The 20,073-nt window shown below is 28.3% G+C and overlaps 1 protein-coding gene across 1 annotated transcript in view; it reads right to left on the bottom strand.

The window, feature by feature from the left end:
- Positions 1-1,108: 1,108 nt before the first annotated feature.
- Positions 1,109-20,073, bottom strand: part of LOC106685852 (single Ig IL-1-related receptor) — a gene marked incomplete at its 5' end in the record, with an annotated part of 40,867 nt that continues 21,902 nt past the window's right edge. Inside the window, 7 exon segments of the mRNA XM_014428808.3 lie at positions 1,109-5,779; positions 7,988-8,148; positions 9,141-9,290; positions 9,950-10,096; positions 11,252-11,376; positions 11,484-11,583; positions 16,790-16,897. Of these exon segments, the coding sequence (XP_014284294.3) occupies positions 5,603-5,779; positions 7,988-8,148; positions 9,141-9,290; positions 9,950-10,096; positions 11,252-11,376; positions 11,484-11,583; positions 16,790-16,897 (968 nt within the window).

The following is a 20,073-nucleotide window of genomic DNA, read 5'->3' as shown; positions in this document are numbered from 1 at the left end:
GCTTTGTTAAAGGGCTAAGCAGTGATAAAACAAACATTATATATTTCCTAAATAAATAACAATTAATGATTAGAACCATAAAGTGAGAAGGAAATGTTTGCCTCAAGGAGAATATTAACAGAAAAATAAAATTATTCCCATTCATATGGTTGATCATTCTTAAAAATCCCATATGTAATATACACACTTTATTTCCATCAGATGTGCCACTATTAAAGCAAAGTAGCAATATATATATATATATATATATATATACTTTGGTACTATATATACTTAAAGTACTGTATTTAAATGTAAGTGTATTGATCAATTTTCCTTTCTATGAATAACATTTGTGATTCAGATGAATAAGTGGTTGTAATATCAATGCAATACCACCATTAAAAGTTGATTAGCAATAAATTCAAGTTATCATATGTTATATTATAGGTAATCTCTATTTCATTAATTTCTGTTTTCATTTTTTGGCCAAGATTTTTTTTTTCACTAAACAAGTTGACAAGTCAATTTATGTTGGAAAGAATGAATTATCTTCAAACAAATTTTAAGGGCTAAAAAATGTTTGTCATAAGCATAAAATTGTGAAATTTTATTAAGTAATAAAAACTGAGATATAATAATTCAGTTTACTCCTAAGCTTGGTCGGCTTTAGTTACAGTGAATGAATTTTCTTTTGATAGTGAAGTCGACTTTGCAATGTCTTCCAGTTCTTCTCCAGTGCACTTAACTGTAGAGTTTCCAATGAAAAGAAATATTTTCAATGAAGTATTGCCATAAAAAATCTAATTTTAAAAGGATTATGAATTAGTGAATTTTCCAATTAGTTGCATCCTGAAGTTTGAACTTTGTTGAAAATGTCTTTTTCCATTTGAAATTTCAGAGTTTAGTGCACTGTAGAAGAGCTGGAAGAGATTGCAATGTTGGATTCAGAAACTTCATTCGCCATAACTAAGACAGACCAAGTATCATTTGCAAATTCTCAGAACTTTAAAAACAAGGGGATATGCCATGATTAACTCGATAATCTTGAATACTTAGACTTTAATAGGGGAGAGAGACTCTTGAGGGAGAGAATTTAATAGGAACAATAGAAATAAATAAATAATAATTTAGTATGCATTGAATTTATATATTGTAGGTCAATAAACAAACACTACACAGTATTTCTCATGGAAATGTACAAACCAATTATGTTATATCAGTAAGTGGTAAACTTATCCATATACATATGATAACTAATATAATACTGAGTATGGCCAGAAGATAAATTGATATACATGTGATATAAGTTTTAAGCAGAATTTATAACATAATATAAATTATATATTTTTGTATTATATTATTTGGGCATTCATACTGAACTACTATACTAATTTTCTTAAAACAAAGTTTGGCCAGATCTTATTAGATAGCTTCAAATGTTGGAAGATAGAATTACATTCTAAACATACCCTGTATATAATCAATATTCTATATAGTTAAAGGTATAGAGAATATATAATAACAGGAGTATATATTACATATCTATTACTTAACACGGGTAACACTTCCTAAATACATCATAAGATAATACATTACTCATAAATTATGATTATATGTAAAAATATAACCTTTAAAACAAAACAAAAAAAATTAATAGTAATAAAAAAATACATCTCCTTTGACACTTCTAGATTTTTTTTTTCATAACCATACCACAAATCTTAACAAAAATATTAAAAATTATAACACCCTGTGTAAATGTCTTGAAATTAATTTATACAAATTAAAAAAAAAAAAAAGGAAAAGAAAGCATATTTACAAAGCGGAAATTTATAATAATGAAAATCATAATTGTTTACATAGGGAGGCAATTAAATGAGGCAAATCATGCAACATTCTATTTCTCATTATTATTCATTCAAGCTGTTCTTTTTTTTTTTTCCTTTTTTTAAATGGTTAAAGTTTTACAAAAACAGAAAGTATTGAAAAATCAATTCAAAAGATATAGTTAAAAATCAAAATATAATAATACCACATTTTGTAAAGAATAATGAATTAGTAATTTTCCCTATGATAAAATATTATTATTCTTTATTTATTTTCAAACCAAATTCTTTGTTTTCTCCTTTTTACTTTAAAAATATAAATGTGAGAAATTAAACATATCTTTTATTATTTACATTCATTAAAAACCAAATTACAATGACTGTCACTTTTTCTTTAAATCTTGCCTATGACCCTAATGTTTATGTAACAACTTAAAGTAAAATTCAAAATAATTTGATGAAAAAAAATCATGATTGGTAATTTCTTGTAATCAGTCAATAATCGGAATAATGCATGACCTTTCTATGAGATGATACAAGATGACTATCCTTAGAGAACAAAGCTCTATCTTTTTGATAATACAAAATGTAATGGAAATAATGTTACACTCTGAAATTACAAGACACACAGGTACCACCTTCTTCTCAAAAATCAAAGAAAATTATTTCATATACAGAAAAACGCAGAAGTAAAAGTTTATACATTTTTGAAAGTACATAAATATTAATGTCACAATAGGTTTAACTTTCGATTCTAAATACTTTGGGCTAATTCAAGATTCATTCAGTAATTTATCAATTTAAATCTTATACCAAGCAAAAACTTTCAGATCATTAAAATTCTTAATTTATAACCATGTATCTGAATATTTTTATGTTTTTTTAAATTATAATTTATAAAAATGTGGTACATAATAAGTATTCAAGTCAAATAAATATAAAAGACACATCCATAAATTTATATATATATATATATATTTTAAAAAAATCATATAATTTAAATAAACTTAACTATTAAAAATAATTTACAAGAAAATGTTTGCATTTAGTTATGCTACTTCCTAATTAATCTGAAAGGAACCTTACAAGAGAATAGCTAGATTATGGGAAAGTTAATAGACCATAGATGATTGCGTGAAATATATAAACAAATATTTAAATTAATCAAAAATTTTAAAACATAAGATAAAACAAGAACGTCATAATAATATATTTATTGTTGAAAATTAGTAAGCTTCTTTACTACGTCTAAGGTGTTGTATTACAGGGTTTAAATAGAATTTCATAATAATCAAACTATTTTTCAAATTTAAATATAAGAAGATGGTCAGGGTTGGGGTAAAAAAAAAAGGAACAAATAGTTTAAAACTATTTTAATGTCCGACGTTTCGCCCCACTTTGCAGGGCTTCATCAGGGCTGTTCAAATTGATTATCAATTTGAAAAATATTTTGAAAGATCAAACAACACATAAAGTCTTGTCCATTTTTTATTATTTCATCCAAAATTATGAATAAGGTTTACCAAAATATAACAAATGATAATGAATGAGGCTTTTAATTAAATTATATTACATAATTGCCTCAATCAACCCTTACTTACCACAAATTTAACACTAAACTATATTTACATAAACTAAACATTAAACACAATACTGATTCTGAGCAAGAAATACAAACTAATAATATGCTTGAAGCTTACAATCAATTCTATATCACAATAAATAGGATTTTCTTTCACAGTATGGGTTTTACAAAGAAAATTTTTTTAATATATCTATATCATTTCAAAAATAACAATATACATACTATTATTATTCAATATTCATAATTCAAATAAATAAATACAATAGTTTCATAATGCTTTAGCACCATTTCTAAATTTACAAATTTTAGACACATAATTAATTTGAATTATGTAAGTAGCCAATAGAAAAATGGAGCTATAAGTAGACAAATTTAACAGTCTATAACCAAACTAGTTAATAATATCAATAGAAATAAGTTTACATATATTTTCACAGAAACGTACAATAGATAATATAAGTTCTTTTAAGAAGTAGATAAACTTATCATGATGACAAAAAAGAAAGGAGTAATAAGAAATACTAATCTATTTCCTAATTCAGCAGTGGCTAAGATGTCAGATAAAATATTGGCACAATTAAATGCCGGTAGGTTAAACTAATACCTTAAAACATCTAAATGTTAATAATTTTTGTGCATGCATTTTATATAAACTTCATTAGAAGTTAGTTGGAATGACTGAGAAATTCATAAAGCATGGAATTATTTGGTCTTTTTTTGATAGTTATGTAAGATTGATATTCACGACTTCATTCTTTAATGATTGTAAAACATAACTACATCTTCAAGAGAGATAAAAAAATAATTAAATGAAACGATAAAAATACAAATCAGACATAAAATCACTCATTATAAAAATCGGGATGGTAAATTAGTTGAAGACGACAATAGGTAATATTGGAACTATTTCATCTAGAAAAAGTTTTTAATTTTTAATTTATATGTGAATCAAACAAACAGACTGTAAGTCAAAATCAACAATAAATAATACACAAGATACTTTTTTTTTTAGTCACTTTTTCATAAAAAAAAAAAATTCACTAATGCATGTAAAAAAAAAATACAGAAGTAAACCAAAATATAATATTGAGGATTGCGAAAAAAAAGTTGTTTTTTTTCGAGATGCTCCTTCAATGCTAAAAATACGAAAATCTCAATTGACTATGAAATAATCCAAATACTTTAACTTCATTCTTTTAAGTTTTTTTTTTTATAAAGCATACAAGTAATCTAGCATTGAAAATTCCATTCATAGTTTTAAAAATAAAGAAAACACCTTCCTTCAACTTCACTTATTTTTCTGTACAATAATAAATATTTATACCCTTAAAACAAATAAATAATTTTACAAAAGCTTTTGTGACAATGAAAAACTGAAAAAAATATGTTATACCAGAACATTTTTTTTGTTATTAAATACAATACGGTAATTTGAAAATCCTTTTCAATGCAATTAATTACTGCAAATATTTTGAACTAGGTTCGCAATAATGTTTGTTATTAAACAAATAAAAGGTAATAATCAATTTGTGAATGTGAATCAAGTGAAGTCAATGAAGTAAACTATTTTTTAAAAGAATGTCAGATTATAGAGTTCATTCAATTTAATCATTACAGACTGGAATATATATATAAAACAAAACTCTGGAGATTTCATTTCATTAATTCAATTTATTTTTTAAAAAATTTCTTTAAATTAAAAAAATTAACTGATGTTCCCAGTATGTACTTCTTAAAAATAAATATAATTTTTTTTTAAATTTCAAAATCTTAAATTCTAGTTTGACCAAGATTTAATTGTATTTTTTTTTTAAATCTGAATTTCCTCATATAATGATGGCTTATTATCTCCTGTAGCAACTAAAATTGTATGTTAATTGCATTTCAATATTTTTTATAAATGATTTAAAATAATTTTCATTAATAATCAATCAAGGAATAGTAATAGCATGGTAATATTATAATTATTAGATCATTAAATTCATGGGAACATTTTTTGAGGCATAACACCATATAATAAACAAATGCATCATGAAATAATTATGGTTTGATTTCACTCAATTTGGAACAATGAATCAGAAAATTAAGTAAGTCAAGTTAATTTGAGTAGTAAAATATAGACTTATATCCATATAAGTCCAAATATATCCAACTTAGTAAAAGATACATTACACAGTGTATGAAAAAAGAAGATAAATTTTTGAGGAAATTAAACATGCACTTCTACAATCCTGCTTCCAGTCAGTGATGTGAGGCTAAGACGATTTTGAGTGTAACGAGCTTTTTTGATTGGAACACTGTAGGATTTCTTCAATTTGCTCCACAAGAGGGGATCACTATGATTAACCATGACCAATTTTGGATAAGTCATAGGTTCGGGAAGTTCCTGAAAAAAAAAAAAATTGCATTCAAATAGGTTCAGTTTAATTATTATTGTCAATGGTAACAAAAACTTAGGCTCTATTTGAAGCTTTTCCTATAGTAAAATTTGATATTTATGGAAAGTAGGAAAAAATATTATAAATATTTGAACCTTCATAAATTGAAGAGCTCAATATATTTATAATTACTATTACTATCAGTACAGGAAAAATCAATAGATAAACAACAAAATTTGTATATGAATGAAACTTTATTCATAACTTCATCTTGAAATTAAGAACCAAGATCTGAAAAGTCCAAATTTTAGAGCGACGACTTCCCCTAGGGGGATTGAAATAGTGGGCGTAGTATTTTAAAAATAATTTATTCAAAATAAGTTGAGTCATCAATTGTTCATTATTGAGTTTATGTTTCTGAATCGGATGAGAACACTCTCATGAGGATAGAGTCAATACTTTAAAAGTGGGATAAGTGAATAACAATGAAAAGTCACTGTATTTTGTTAAACAATTTTATTTACGTGCAAATAAATAAACGATTAAGGCCTACATTGAGGGATTTTGTGATGGGAGATGGTACAAACAGGGTTCAAAAACTATCTTGAGCTTCAAAATTAATTTGGGGATTTTAGAATTTGAAAGTATACTTCGAACTTTGAAAATCACAGTGAACCATTTTACTTAAAGAAATCACTCACTATACTTGAAACAACTTATAAAAGCTATTTCATAATGTGGAACATTAAGGCTAGAGGTTAATTTTCCAAATATTTTCTGAAGGAGAGCTAAGTTCAAAGAAATCTTTTGAAAAAAGAAAATGTTCTTAGAAAAATTTTATGTTTTGTTACCTAAACCCAATAGATTTTATTAGCACCTAATGAATAGTTGTCTTAGACGGTTTAGTATAATTATTTCACAATCACAGTGAATAACCTGTGCTGGTGTGCTCAGTTTGCTGTTACAATCATAATATACATTCATTTTTTGCTAGAAAATCATTCGGATGATCATAAGTCTAGCTAGTTGCTCTTATCTTTGTAAATCAGTTTAAACTTTTCAAACTTTCAATTAATACAATATGAAGATAATAAAGGTAACAACTATCAATTAAGCACTACAATTTAAGTACTTCGTTACAGGATTATAAATTGGATATTAAGCAGGAAGGAAATTGCCGCAAAATTGTAGTGGGAGTGGCAAAATCTCAAATTACCTCAACCGAATTTCCCTTCCCTTAACTTTGCCAAACCCCAGAAAATGTTAAAAAATTAATCCCAAGTGTTAAGTTTCCATAATATAAAAAATTGTTTCTTTTTTCTAGTAAAACAATGTCTTTAAGTAAAATATTCATCACAATTTTTGCCATTTGAAGTAGACTCTCAAATCACAAACTAAATTTTTGGGTTTTAAAAATATTTGAGTGAGTTATGACCCCTTCGAGTCATTTTCTATGACAAAGGTCCATACAGTAACTGCAATAATTAATTTATTTGTACTTAACTAACTTTATTTAGCAATTTATCTTTGTTATTATCCTACAATTGCCAACAACTTTTAAAATATTGACTCTATCATCATTGAAGTGGTCTCAATTGATGCAGAAGTAGAAACTCTAAAATGGATGATATCTTACTCAATTTATTTTTAACCGATACGTATAATAATCCCACTCTCCTCCTATTTCAATCCCCCAGAGAATGTCCTGAAATTAGAGTGTTTTATGTCTTAATGCTTTTAACTCTACTGCAGTGGTCAAAATATATGAATCAACAATGAAAGATAAAATATCTATTCTTTTTTTTCATTTAATATTCTTATTAGCAGTGGTTATTCTATTGTCATATACACTGAGGGAAAACAAGGCCTTAAAAACAATGTGTATTAAGATACATGGGCCCACTCCGAATCATTTCCTTCAAGTTTTTTTGAGTCAGCTCATCAAAATAATTATTTATTGAACAATTTTTACTATTTTCATTCTTTTAAGCCATAACAGTTAGATGTTAGTCGCATTTAAAACTGTTCATTTTTAATTATGAACCTTTCTATTATTTTTCGAAATCTCTAGTTTGGCCTGGTTAAATTAGACACTGGAATTTTTTTTGAGTATTGAATAATATTCTACAATTTGAATAAAACTATAGATTTTTAATTTATATATACACAAATACACAGCTAATTTCATGAATACTACGAATAATAAATAATCTTACCTCCAGCAGAATTAAAGAGACAATCTTATCTGGTATAATGATCTTATCAAGGGTTTCTTGGATAGCTGGTAGGGTCCAAATAGGAGAGAGATTCTTAGACATTACAATTACCATCTTACCAATTCTCGAACAGAGATTCACCGTCTCTTCGGCAATAGGAACTGTAAGTAAATAAACAATAATAATATAATTTTTTATTACTTTAATCAAGCATTCAGAAACAATATATAATGCAAACATGAATAAATTAGGCCTCTTATAGAGAATTTTAGGTGTTTATATAATGGTATAATATAACTTGATGGACAAAGATAGATCAGTATTAGCATTGCGTTATACACCCTGATTTGGAGCTGATTAAGGTAGCCCCGTGGCTGGAAGGAAAAAATACTTAAAATATATCATAATACATTTTTGTTGAATTTCGTAAAGTAATGGTAATAATTTTGCAAAACAATACAAACATTAATATTAAAAACAGTTTTTAAATAATAAATAATAAATGAATATAAAATAAAATACTCAATTAGTTCTGAAAATAGTTTACACAATTCCTTTTTAGATAAAACAACCATAGAAATGTTCTGAGCATTTTCAAAAAAATGGGCTCACCATTGACACTACAAGTTCTAAAACTACCTTTGTTAAGTTAATGATTAAATAAACAGGAAAATAACAGTTTATTTGATTATATCTAATAAAAAAATTTTAAAAATAAACTTTTGAAATATATTTAAAATTGAATCTTACATTTATAGACCTGGGACAAATGAGTAGTAAGGTAAAATATTTCATAGGGGCAATTTTGAAGTTTTCTTTCCGTTCAAAAATTGAAAATTTCAAATTCAAAATTGTAATTTTAGCTTGTAATATTTTTAGCACCAGTCTATTTTAATTTTTTTTTTTTTTAATAATCCTCTAGTGAATAAAACTCATTATAACTATGCTTCATAAAAACAATGGTAATAAATAAGATCTTAATTAAAATTTGAGTTTTTCAAATAATTTTAGAGAAATACAATTTAAAATTCTCACTATTAACAAAAACGACAACAATCCAAACTATTTTACTAATTAAAATTATTTGAAAGTTTAATAATTATATTTAATCTAAAAAATGAAAATTAATCAATTAAAAAAATAAGACTTATACCATCATGTTTCAGTTTCTGTAGAAACAAATAAACAGATCCATCAGCATTAGCTGTAGCTCTGAGATTCCCTTCAACAAAATCATGATCATATTCATGATATAGAACGACAACACCAACCTTTTTAGAATTATTCTGCTTGAATGGATTATCTGTAATAAATAAAAAAAAATTAGTAAAAAATCACTTGACATTTTAATGAAAGAAGCCAGCATAAAAAATAAAATGTCATGAATAAATATGTTAAATGTTACAGTTAACTAAGGTCTAGTACACAATATTTAGTAAGCATATAGAGAAGGTTTGAAAAAAAAAAAGTTTCATTAACTATATAATAATAAAACAAATAATAATTTACTTTACTTACTTTACCAATAATATTGATTTTTCTTCCTCATAGGATATACCGGATAAATAAAGTAAATGATTACCAAATAAGATTTGAGTAGTTACTCAATTCTGCAGTTTATTACTAATTGTTTAATTGTATGCATCCTACAGTTAGACTAACTCTCTATCAAACAATAATAAACATTTGTATGATTGCCGCTTAATTTTTTGTTTATTTTCAATCCATATTATTTTTTCTGACAGTCGTAATGGTATTATTTTGAAATGGGATTTAGGAAGTATTAGAGTATTTAAAGGGGCTTCTGAAGAGAGGGAATTGAAGAATTACTTGTTCCTAATTCTAGTGATGGGGCTCAAATTGATGTATTCTATAGCTATTTATCATTTAAACATAATTACATTTATCACTTAGAATTAGAAATGATAGAATTATTATATACTTAATTGAGTATATACTCACATTCATTCATTTTACCCCAAAACCTTTGGTTAATAATTGACTTAAGAATATAATAAGCCAATATGAAGACCACAGGTGTGGAAATTACGATGAAAATCAAAGATAGGTGGCAATAACCGGGACAGCTACTTACATCATCATTCAAAGCTGTGACAAAAAAAGGCTTAAGTCAAACTGTGAAAAGATATTTAAATAAACATACTTTAAATCTAATTAATAACAAATCAAATATTTATTAAATAAAGGGAGCAGTGTGTGAGGTATGAGAATGTGTTAGTAATACCACCATTACAAAATTAATTTTAAATAGTTTCTGTCCCCTGGTATTCCTCAAGGTATCCTCTGTCCTATCCTCTACACAGTCTATACAGCTGACATCCGAACCAATTCTAACATTATTCTCACCACACATACCAATGACACATGTGTGCTCTCAGTTAATAATAACCGTTTGATTGCATCCCATATCACAACCTTCAAACCCCTATGGTGACGAAATTGGAGAATAAAAATAAATCCCATCAAAACCCCTTTCTCTTCGTCCTAAACCAACCGACAGCACTACTGTATACTTTAATAATGTGCTACATACCCCCTGTAGAACAAATCTGCTACATTGAACTACATCCGGGCAAACGACTTTATTACTTATGACTTATGACAAACTTAGAATCGTCACAAAAGACTGAAAAGACGAAACTGCACATTGATTCCGATTATAACAGCACTTACTAGACAAATGGTCTAGACTTCCAATAAATTACAAAAGACTGATCTACATGACTACAACAAGACCTAAATGGACATACGGAGTTGAGTTTTGGGGCTCCACTAAACCTTAGAATTCCTCTCTTATCCAATCCTTACAATCCAAAATCCTTCGTAAAACCCTCAATACTCCTAACTTTGTCACAAATAAAATCATACACAAAGACTTTAATATTCCATATGTAACTTATCTAGCCTGAAACAGATACTAATCCTTCCATTTCTGACAATCCCCCGAGGTGCCTGAAAAGAAGATGGCCACGAAACCCTCTAATATAAAAACGTTATTAGAATGCTACCAATGGGTTGTTCCTCTTCATGCCTGTATCATGTCATGATCTTACATCAAATTTACTGAATGTATTGTTATGTACAGTTGTAAATTTCAATAAAGATATAAAAAAAAAGTTTCTGTTTCCCAAAGTGGGTTGTCACCCTTCATCCGATGGGAAAATATTTCACTATCTCTTAAATGAAGGAAGTAGAAGTGCTTCTTTGATAAAATAGGGGCAATAAATACTATGAAAAACTTACGTTTTAAAGTAGTCTCCATAACTATTTTCTGATCTCCAGTGTTACTAATTGTACAGTAATATGTTCCAAAATCTGATGAGTCTACATTATTAATAACCAAGTATTTTCCAACTATTTCATTCTCCCTGTAATAAATGTATCAAAATATGAAAAACATGTAATTATATAATAAATTAATTGTTATGAGAATAAAACAATGGCTAAATACAATACAAAGTAATGTAAAATTTACCTCTGAACAAGAATTACTTCTATGTGTGGAGCCTCAAAGGTAGTATTTCCTTTCTTACCCCACTTTACTTCACTGGCAGCATCAGGTAGATCAATATGCCCTAAAAAAAAAAAGAAATTAAATAAACAAAAGTATAGAACTAAACCGATTCCAGCATTAGGAAATGAAGCTATAAGATTAAATGAGATAAGTGTGAAATAATGAATTTATCATAGGCTACATTTTTGTCAGTTTTGGGAATGACTTGAAAACTTTAAACGCCAGAAACAAAATTTGTTCACATCAATGACTGGGACAATACAGCTTCAACTAGACAACTAATGCCATACACCTTCAAGTCTCTCGGAAACATTTTGTTATTCTCATTCCCAAAATACTATCCTCTTACTAGAATGTGATTCTCAATCATTAATTTTTTTATATCTTGATGATCACTAACGATTATGGGTGCCAAATTCACAGGGGTTCAAGAGCTATCTAAGCGAAAATGTTAAATACAAAATAATAAGACTTTTTAAATATTTTTAGATCATACAATTTTTTAATAGTTATTGTACCAAAATTTCGAAATCCCCCATATATAATTTTACATTAGTTTAAGACTAATTAATATCATGAACATTAGCTGAATTGACTGATCTATTGAGACTTAAGACAGAAGTGGAATCAAATCTGTTCCTTGATGTCTAAATTTTGAAATGTGAGCGATATCCCCGTTTCCTCCATGAAAAAACTTCTCCACTTCTGACAGCGAGGAAGCAAAATTATGTTAAAATAAATCTGCATTAATGTATGTAGTACAAATTTACAGAATTGTAAGGATGATGCCCTAAAACGTTAATTTGTAGTCTGTTATTTTAACTATAAAAAATGATTAAGGAAGTATAGATGCCTAACAAATTAGAATAGAATAAAAAATGACAATGACTCCCTAAAAAATTATTAAATGATGGGATATCATAATTTGAAAAAAAAAAAAAAAAAAAAAACGTATAGATGCCTAACAAATTAGAATAGAATAAAAAATGACAATGACTCCCTAAAAAATTATTAAATGATGGGATATCATAATTTGAAAAAAAAAAAAAAAAAAAAAACCTTAATGCCCAATGAATCATATTGTACATTCGAATTCATGTTTCTAAGAAATATGGCTTAATTTCCTAAAAACTTAAAATTTCAACACCAATAAGTTTCCTTCTCACTTCTAAAATCAATAATAATTCAACTAAGTGTATTTTGTAATGGCTTTGTGTGATATATAGCGAGGAGTGGAAATATTTCTGGAGATGAGTAAAAAGAAACGAGTTTAATGGATATTATCAATACGAAAGAAAATATTTTAAATAGTGATCATAACTTTTCTTATCCGAAATTTCGCGTTATCGGGAATAGTCCTGGTAACATTATTATGGGTAAACGAGGTTCTCCTTTTAATTTTAAACTGGCATAAAGCATTCTATGACCTTGATGGATGAAAGTCAGCACTGCTATCATGAACTGGAGCCAGGCTCGTTTCAGTTTAAGCATCAGAAATCCTGCGTAGTTCAAAATCTATTGAGCAGGTTCGAAATCGAATTCTTTTCAAAGTCCCGCCTCTTGATGAAAGCGAAGGAACGCAGAGAAATGCGACAGAGGATCTGCCCAAGACACATCTTGAATGACAAGTCCAGGCCGAGGTGCAAGACCGGTGGCATGTTGGCCGTCTGCCAGCCCGGGCCACCGTTTCACTGTCTGCCTGTCTGTCTCATTCGTCAATGCGAATAGCCTTCTTTCAAACACTTTCTGCATTCTATATCATTATAGGATTATATATTATTGGAATACGTCAACATTTTTGAGTTTGTCGAATATACCAATATTATATATATTGCTCTATATACCAAACCACCTAATATTTCACCGGTCCACACATAATCAAGACTGAAAACCTTAAGATCGCATTTATGCATATTTGCATTTATGTTCTAAAAAGTTTAACATACACTTGAGTTTTCCTAAGAATTAAAAAGTAATATACTAATTGTGGAAATATCTTTAAGTTTGAGAACCTGGTCTATCCGTCATGCATTGTCGTAAACTGAATCGTTCTTTTCGTTGGAAATTTAAAAAAATCAAAGAGAATCACACAGCATATTTTTCAAAGGTCTTTTGGAATTTCAGTAACATCGAAATACCGAACAGCGATTCATTTCCCAAGCATTGTTCCGCTCCACAGTGGTAGCAAACGTCTGTCGAGAATTGTTAGCCACCTGTGTGGATAGGAGTGTGTACAGGCAGGTGTCGATATATATTAGTCAATGTTGGCATTGGCACTGCCCATTTCTTTTTCTTTCAAACATCAAAGGGACTCGCCAAAGCCATAACCAAATATTTACGTGTCAACCACACATGCGACGTACCGATTGCCCAACAGTTTCTTATTTGTATTTAAATAATGGATTTTCAACTTTCTGTTACTATGAAGTTTATATTGAAATTATTGATGATTCATACAAATGATAGCATGATAACATTTGACTGTTAAAAAAAAGTTAAATTCTTTGTAATTAGTATTTTTTCTGCGTTAATTTAGCAATCGTCAGTCTATTAAAAATCAGCAAATCTAAGAAGTTTAAAAATTATTGCTATTAATTGAACAATGGAAATTGAATATACGAGATCATTCTATGAATTGTTTCATTTTATCAACCCGTGACTAGTTTCGCCGAAAATTTTAGTTTATCCTTCAGTTGGTAATAGACTCGAAAAAGTTTGAAACTAAACTTTGAAGGGAGCAACAGCAACATGGTTTATCAACAGTATTGAAGAAGTATCTAGTTATGGCAAATAATGTTTGTGAAATAATTTAATAATATTATTTCAAAATTTTTTGAGACAAGGTAATTATTTATTAAATAAATCAAAAATTAGTATTCGATTCTGTCTCAACACTTTATTTTTCACTAGTACAACGTTTCGGCCATTCTAGCCATCTTCAAGGACATCTTTAATACAAACTCTTCCTCACATTAATTTAAAAATTTCTTATGCAGGCAATTCTGCCCAGGTCATTTTCTTTATTATAAGTTCAAAACCTATTTATTTTAAATTTAAAATCATTAACATCATTTTAGTATTGAAGATGGCTAGAATGGCCGAAACGTTGGACTAGTGAAAAATAAAGTGTTGAGACAGAATTGGATACTAATTTTTGATTTATTTAATAGTTAAAAATAATTTCAAATAGTTTGGCTAAAAACTTTCTATTGGTTTGTAGCCGGCTTTATTCAGACAAAAAGGAAAGTATAATCTAAAGGTGGAAGAGGGTTCATAAACTGATTCTAAAAGTGAGTGTTCAATGATCCAAGGAAAAAATAAACGAGCTGGTAGCTTATTTTACTATTATTTTGTTAATAAGTTATGGATTTTTCAATGATTTCCACCGTCTTCCTCCCCTTACCTCCCCCCTTAAAATATAGCATATTTACTAGTTAAGCTTCGGCTTATCACTTTAATAAAATAGTGGAATATGTAGTACATAAATAGAAAATACATAAAAATCACACAAGTATAAAAATGAAATGATTAGCAAGAAAATGACGACTCTTAAAAATAAAGTAGAAATTGACAAAATGAAGAAAATAATAACCTGTAATACGATTCTCTTCTTCAACAGTTCTAACGGTACAATTGTTACTATATAAATACCATTGTTGGAATAAAATTCCCACAAGCCATCAGAAATCCGAGTCGTCCTTGGTTAAGGATCGAAGTAGAATTCTATTCAGATGCAAGAACGAATATCGAACCTAATTGAGTCTCTGGAATATATATACCTTTTTTTAAAAAAGAGGGAATTGTTAACCGTCCCGCTTAAAAGATACCGGGAAACGCTGAATAACCTGGAATATTTTATAGAGGTTTTACCGTCTCCAGGAAAGCTAAATGAACCATGAAGGATCTCAAAGCGAATAAAGAAGTTTCTCAACGGATAAGGTAACTATTGTGCTGAATTCAATTTTCATCTTGTGCATGTTTTTTCAGAATTAAATATATTTTAGTTTAAAAAAAAAGATCTGTACCACAACGACCCATGAAGGACCGGGGGTTCAGTACTTTGTAAGCAAGTACTGTTATTAGATAAACGGTTGTTCAAGTCATGAAGTAAGTTGTGAGTCATGAACTCATGTTTAAATATATTTTAATATTATACATAAATTCTATCTTTCTTTTTTTTTCTTCTTTAAAGACAGATTCCATATTACACTCATTCAAATAAATTTTGTTATAACTTATATAAAATAATATTCATCTTTTTTTTCAAAACGTCCGGAATCTATCTGCAAATGGCTTTATACGAAAACCAATTAGTTCCATTTAAAGCTATTATTATTATTAGTGCCAGAATCATACACTTTTTTAGGGGGGAAAGCTAAAATCAAATTCGAGGTTTGCTATCTTGCCGACCACCGGATCCACAGCAAAATTAGAAAAACTACACAAATTTTTTAACTTTTTTCAGTTTTCTTCTAATAACTAGAAAGATAAGCATTTTTCGAAGATAAACGTTCTATGAAAAATTAAAGAAAGCAAAATTCCCTACAAAATGAGCACATAATGTATAATTTTCGGCTAAATTGCAATACCATTAGATCAGACAGATTTGATGGATTGTTTTGTGATTTTCACGGCGGACCGCAAAGTGCCCTTTGTATAGCGGCATTCAAGTATGACCGAGCATGAAATAAAGTATCTGCATTTTTTAGAAAATTTTTTCTACTTTAATTTCACATACAATGTTAGTCTTCGAGAAATACTTAGTTTTCTAGTTATACGGAACAAGTAAAAACATATATATATTTTTTTAATTCTCAATAAAAATAAAATTATACTTTGTTGTTTATATTTATAATAGTTTCTATCCTCAAAATAAATCATACTCAAAATGTGACTTTACGTTTGTATAATAACCATCCTAACCCATTAATTCTTAATCTTTCATCCTTAACAATCCCTGATAATCCTCCGAGGTGTCTGAAAAGAAGATGGCCACGAGACATTCTAGTTTAAATTAATGTTTGAAGTACCACCAATGGGTGGTTCCTTCCCAAGATTTTCAAGTGTATATGAAACATACTACATATTTACTTATTGTATTATTTTGTACAGTTGTAAATTACAATAAATAAATAATTTAAAAAAAAAAATAAAAAAAAAAAAAAAACGTTTGTATAAAAAGCTTTTAACATATCTAAATTAAAGATATAATTTTGCATTTATACATATAAATTTTGCCTTTCTTAAAACACGTAAAATGTACATACCAACAAATGCTTCGCAAAAAAGGCGTGATACGGATCCAATGGCAGCCAAAGTTTCTTCAGGAGGTCTGTAAGTAGCCAAAGGGGTTTCCATGTAACCGCTCGCCTGATCTGTAATATATAATATAAAACAATAATATATTAGTATTTTATTATGATATGTTCAGGAATAAATAGAAAACAAGGACACCAGAAAAAATGATATTTGGTGATCTAAGCTCAAATTCAAATTATTTTTTTAGTCAAATTTTACATTTTGAAAATTTGAGTCCAATTCTTCATTAACATTCCCTAAAAATCTGGGATATACCGATATTGACGAACATAGAAAGAACCACTCTTATTATATGTCATTTTCCCAATATATGTTGTATTTTCCTAGAAGTTTCCAACAGCCAATTATAAAAGATTTGATTGATTGATTTTATTCTTATCCCCTTTTTCCATCTTTTACTTTGTACAGTATTTTATATTTATTCTTTTTTTATCTGTTATGATTTTCGTTTTAATTAATTGTCTAAAATATATTATTATTCTTATTTAATTTTTAAATTTCACTAGTACATCTTTTTAATTTTTCATTTATGCTTACGTCATTAAAGTGTTTAAATCTTTTTTAGCCCTCATGAAGCCATGCAACGTTGGTTCAATATAGTTTAATCACTATTTGAGTTTGTTCTTTTACCGCACCCGTACCATATCCCTTTTATAAATAATTTCCTAACAGGATTGAATGATTGCTCACCTTAAATATTTAAAATTTAAAAGTTTTTTCTGAGGAAGGTGAAGTCGGTGAAAAGAACACTGATAAATAAAGATTAGTTCCTATTGTGTACCAACGTTTCAGCCTAAACTTTAGGCCTTCATAGTTTCACTATGAATCGTTCAATAAAAAACGTTCAAAATATATCTATATTTCAACATCAGAAGAACACAAAACGTCCACCATTTGAGGTTAGGGAGGTTTAAGACATTCCCATTAATTCAGTTTTAAAAAATCAATTCATATCATGGCCAATAGAACTTCCAACAGAAGTTCGATGATATTCAAAACTAATCTCGGAACAAACCTGTCACAACTGTTGATTGATTCTATTCTGTGTTCGTATACGGGTAATAAATTAGTTATATTCATGTAAATTTAATTTGATAATTTTCATGAATATATTGAATATTTGTTCATGAATATTCTATATTTGTTTGTACATAGTTTCGAGTTTGTACACCTGAACAGAGACAGATGTATGTATCAATACTGATATTGTTTAAACAATGTTGTGTTATAATTTTCAATTAAGTAACCATAAGAAAAAATTTCGATATTAGTACTTAAAAATGAGAAAACCCAAAACGTTATACAAACAAATATAGGATACTGATAATATTCTAAAGGAAGTTTGCTTTTTCATCTCAACATCTTAATATATAAAAAACAATCAACTTCCTAGGAAATAAAATCTAGAATGAGACCTATTTAAATAATTTTTTGACCATAACTTCATATAATTATTCTGATTTTACCCCCTTTCTAGAAATACCATAGAGTGCTTGACACTTTATACTTCTCAAGAGATGACATTCATCCAATGACATCAAAAGTTTCGTTGTATGACCCACCGGTGTTAGTAAATGGAATATACGGCCTTAATAATTAACTTGTTTTATCGTTAAATTTACTTATACCAGCGTAAATATTTCAAAATATATTATCTTAGGAACTCTGAGGAATATGATAATATGTCATAAAAATATGATAATTTTTTTCAACAAAAAACAATTCGGGAAATTGACATGGAACCTTTATATGCAATCTGTTATCTTGTGAAAGTTGGGTTGGGCCGATCATGATAACTTTGAAACTAAATAAAAAAAAACTATGACTGTAACCAGTAATATTATTAATAATAACATTATTTTACGTCAGCAAACATCAATTTTGGCTTGGCCTTCTAATGAAATGAACAAACATTGAATTTAAATACGATATCCAGTAATAATGTAGTCGGATATCCATAAACTTAATAATGACACGAGCCAATTTGTAACGATGAAGATTTCTGCGACAAAACCATACAAAGGCTCCATCATGAAAAATGAATAGTTTATACCTCATGAATACACCAATGCCTTCCTAGAATAAAACTGAAGGACAATAGCATTTGTCTTGTACTGAAATAGCATTTCTACGAATAACGAAGCGAGGTTTTGGGTCAATACGCTCTGGGAAGAACGGCGGTGACAGCGCGAGTAGAACAATGTAACAGTACCTTTGAACGACTTCACAGCTATTAGTCCTTTGTGAGGAGCCTAACAGCCGGATAGCTATCAGACAAAGGACCCCAGAGTACCGCTAAATTTGATTAAGGATTTGACATGAAGATAGGATCAGGAGCTGTGGCAAGGATCAGAGCCGATCCCTACAGATCCCAGTCAATAAGGGCTAGGAGATAACGACTACGTGGATCTATTAGTACCGTATTGTAGCGCACAATGGCAATATTGTATAGGCTCTAACATTGTTCTATCAGGAACGCAGCAACCGCCCAGCGAGTGAAATGACGGGCTATTTATTGCATGGGTTCTATCCATAGCGACAATATAAATGGCAAAGGAGACAATACAAAAATGTATCAGAATAATACAAATTATAATAAAAAATTAATTAACGATATTAATGATTTTTGTAAATACGGATTCCAATAACGTGATAAGAATATGAATGTTTTACAGTATTATGACAAAGCCCTTGATTTTTAAAAACTGTCTACAACATGATTTGTTGAACGAATATAGAAATGTTAATACAAAACATTTATTTGAACTTCTTTGTACGCGGACATGGAGGTATCGATTGATTCTAGAAAAAGAGAAAAAAAGAAATTAGGAACGAGGAAATATAACTGAAACGAGCAATTAACTTGTCGAAAAATGCGCGTTTTAACAGCACGTCATGTTTAACTTAACCATTTTCCAAGAAACCTCGTGCAGACCTTCACTGCAGCATTTTCAAGGCTATACACCCGCTTTGGAATTGAACACAATAGACACAGGTAACAATAATATCCGACATTTTTCACTATCATGCAACATGATTTTTCTCTCTCAATTATTCAAGAATTCACCCCTTGGTTCAGTTAAAAATATTAATTCTACTAGAACAGAAACAATGTTGACTGTATAATATCCAACCAAATTTTTATGAACTTACATTTTATCTTTAAAATTTGTTTCCTTTGCCTTTCTTATATAAATAATTCGTCAAACCTGCTGATGAAAATAAATGTTAA

Source organism: Halyomorpha halys, unplaced genomic scaffold, assembly GCF_000696795.3.
Source record: "Halyomorpha halys isolate HHAL.00 unplaced genomic scaffold, Hhal_1.1 Scaffold749.1, whole genome shotgun sequence".
Classification (NCBI taxonomy): Eukaryota; Metazoa; Arthropoda; class Insecta; order Hemiptera; family Pentatomidae; genus Halyomorpha; species Halyomorpha halys.
Note: the sequence above shows the minus strand (reverse complement) of the source record. Positions and strands in the feature narration are given on the sequence as shown.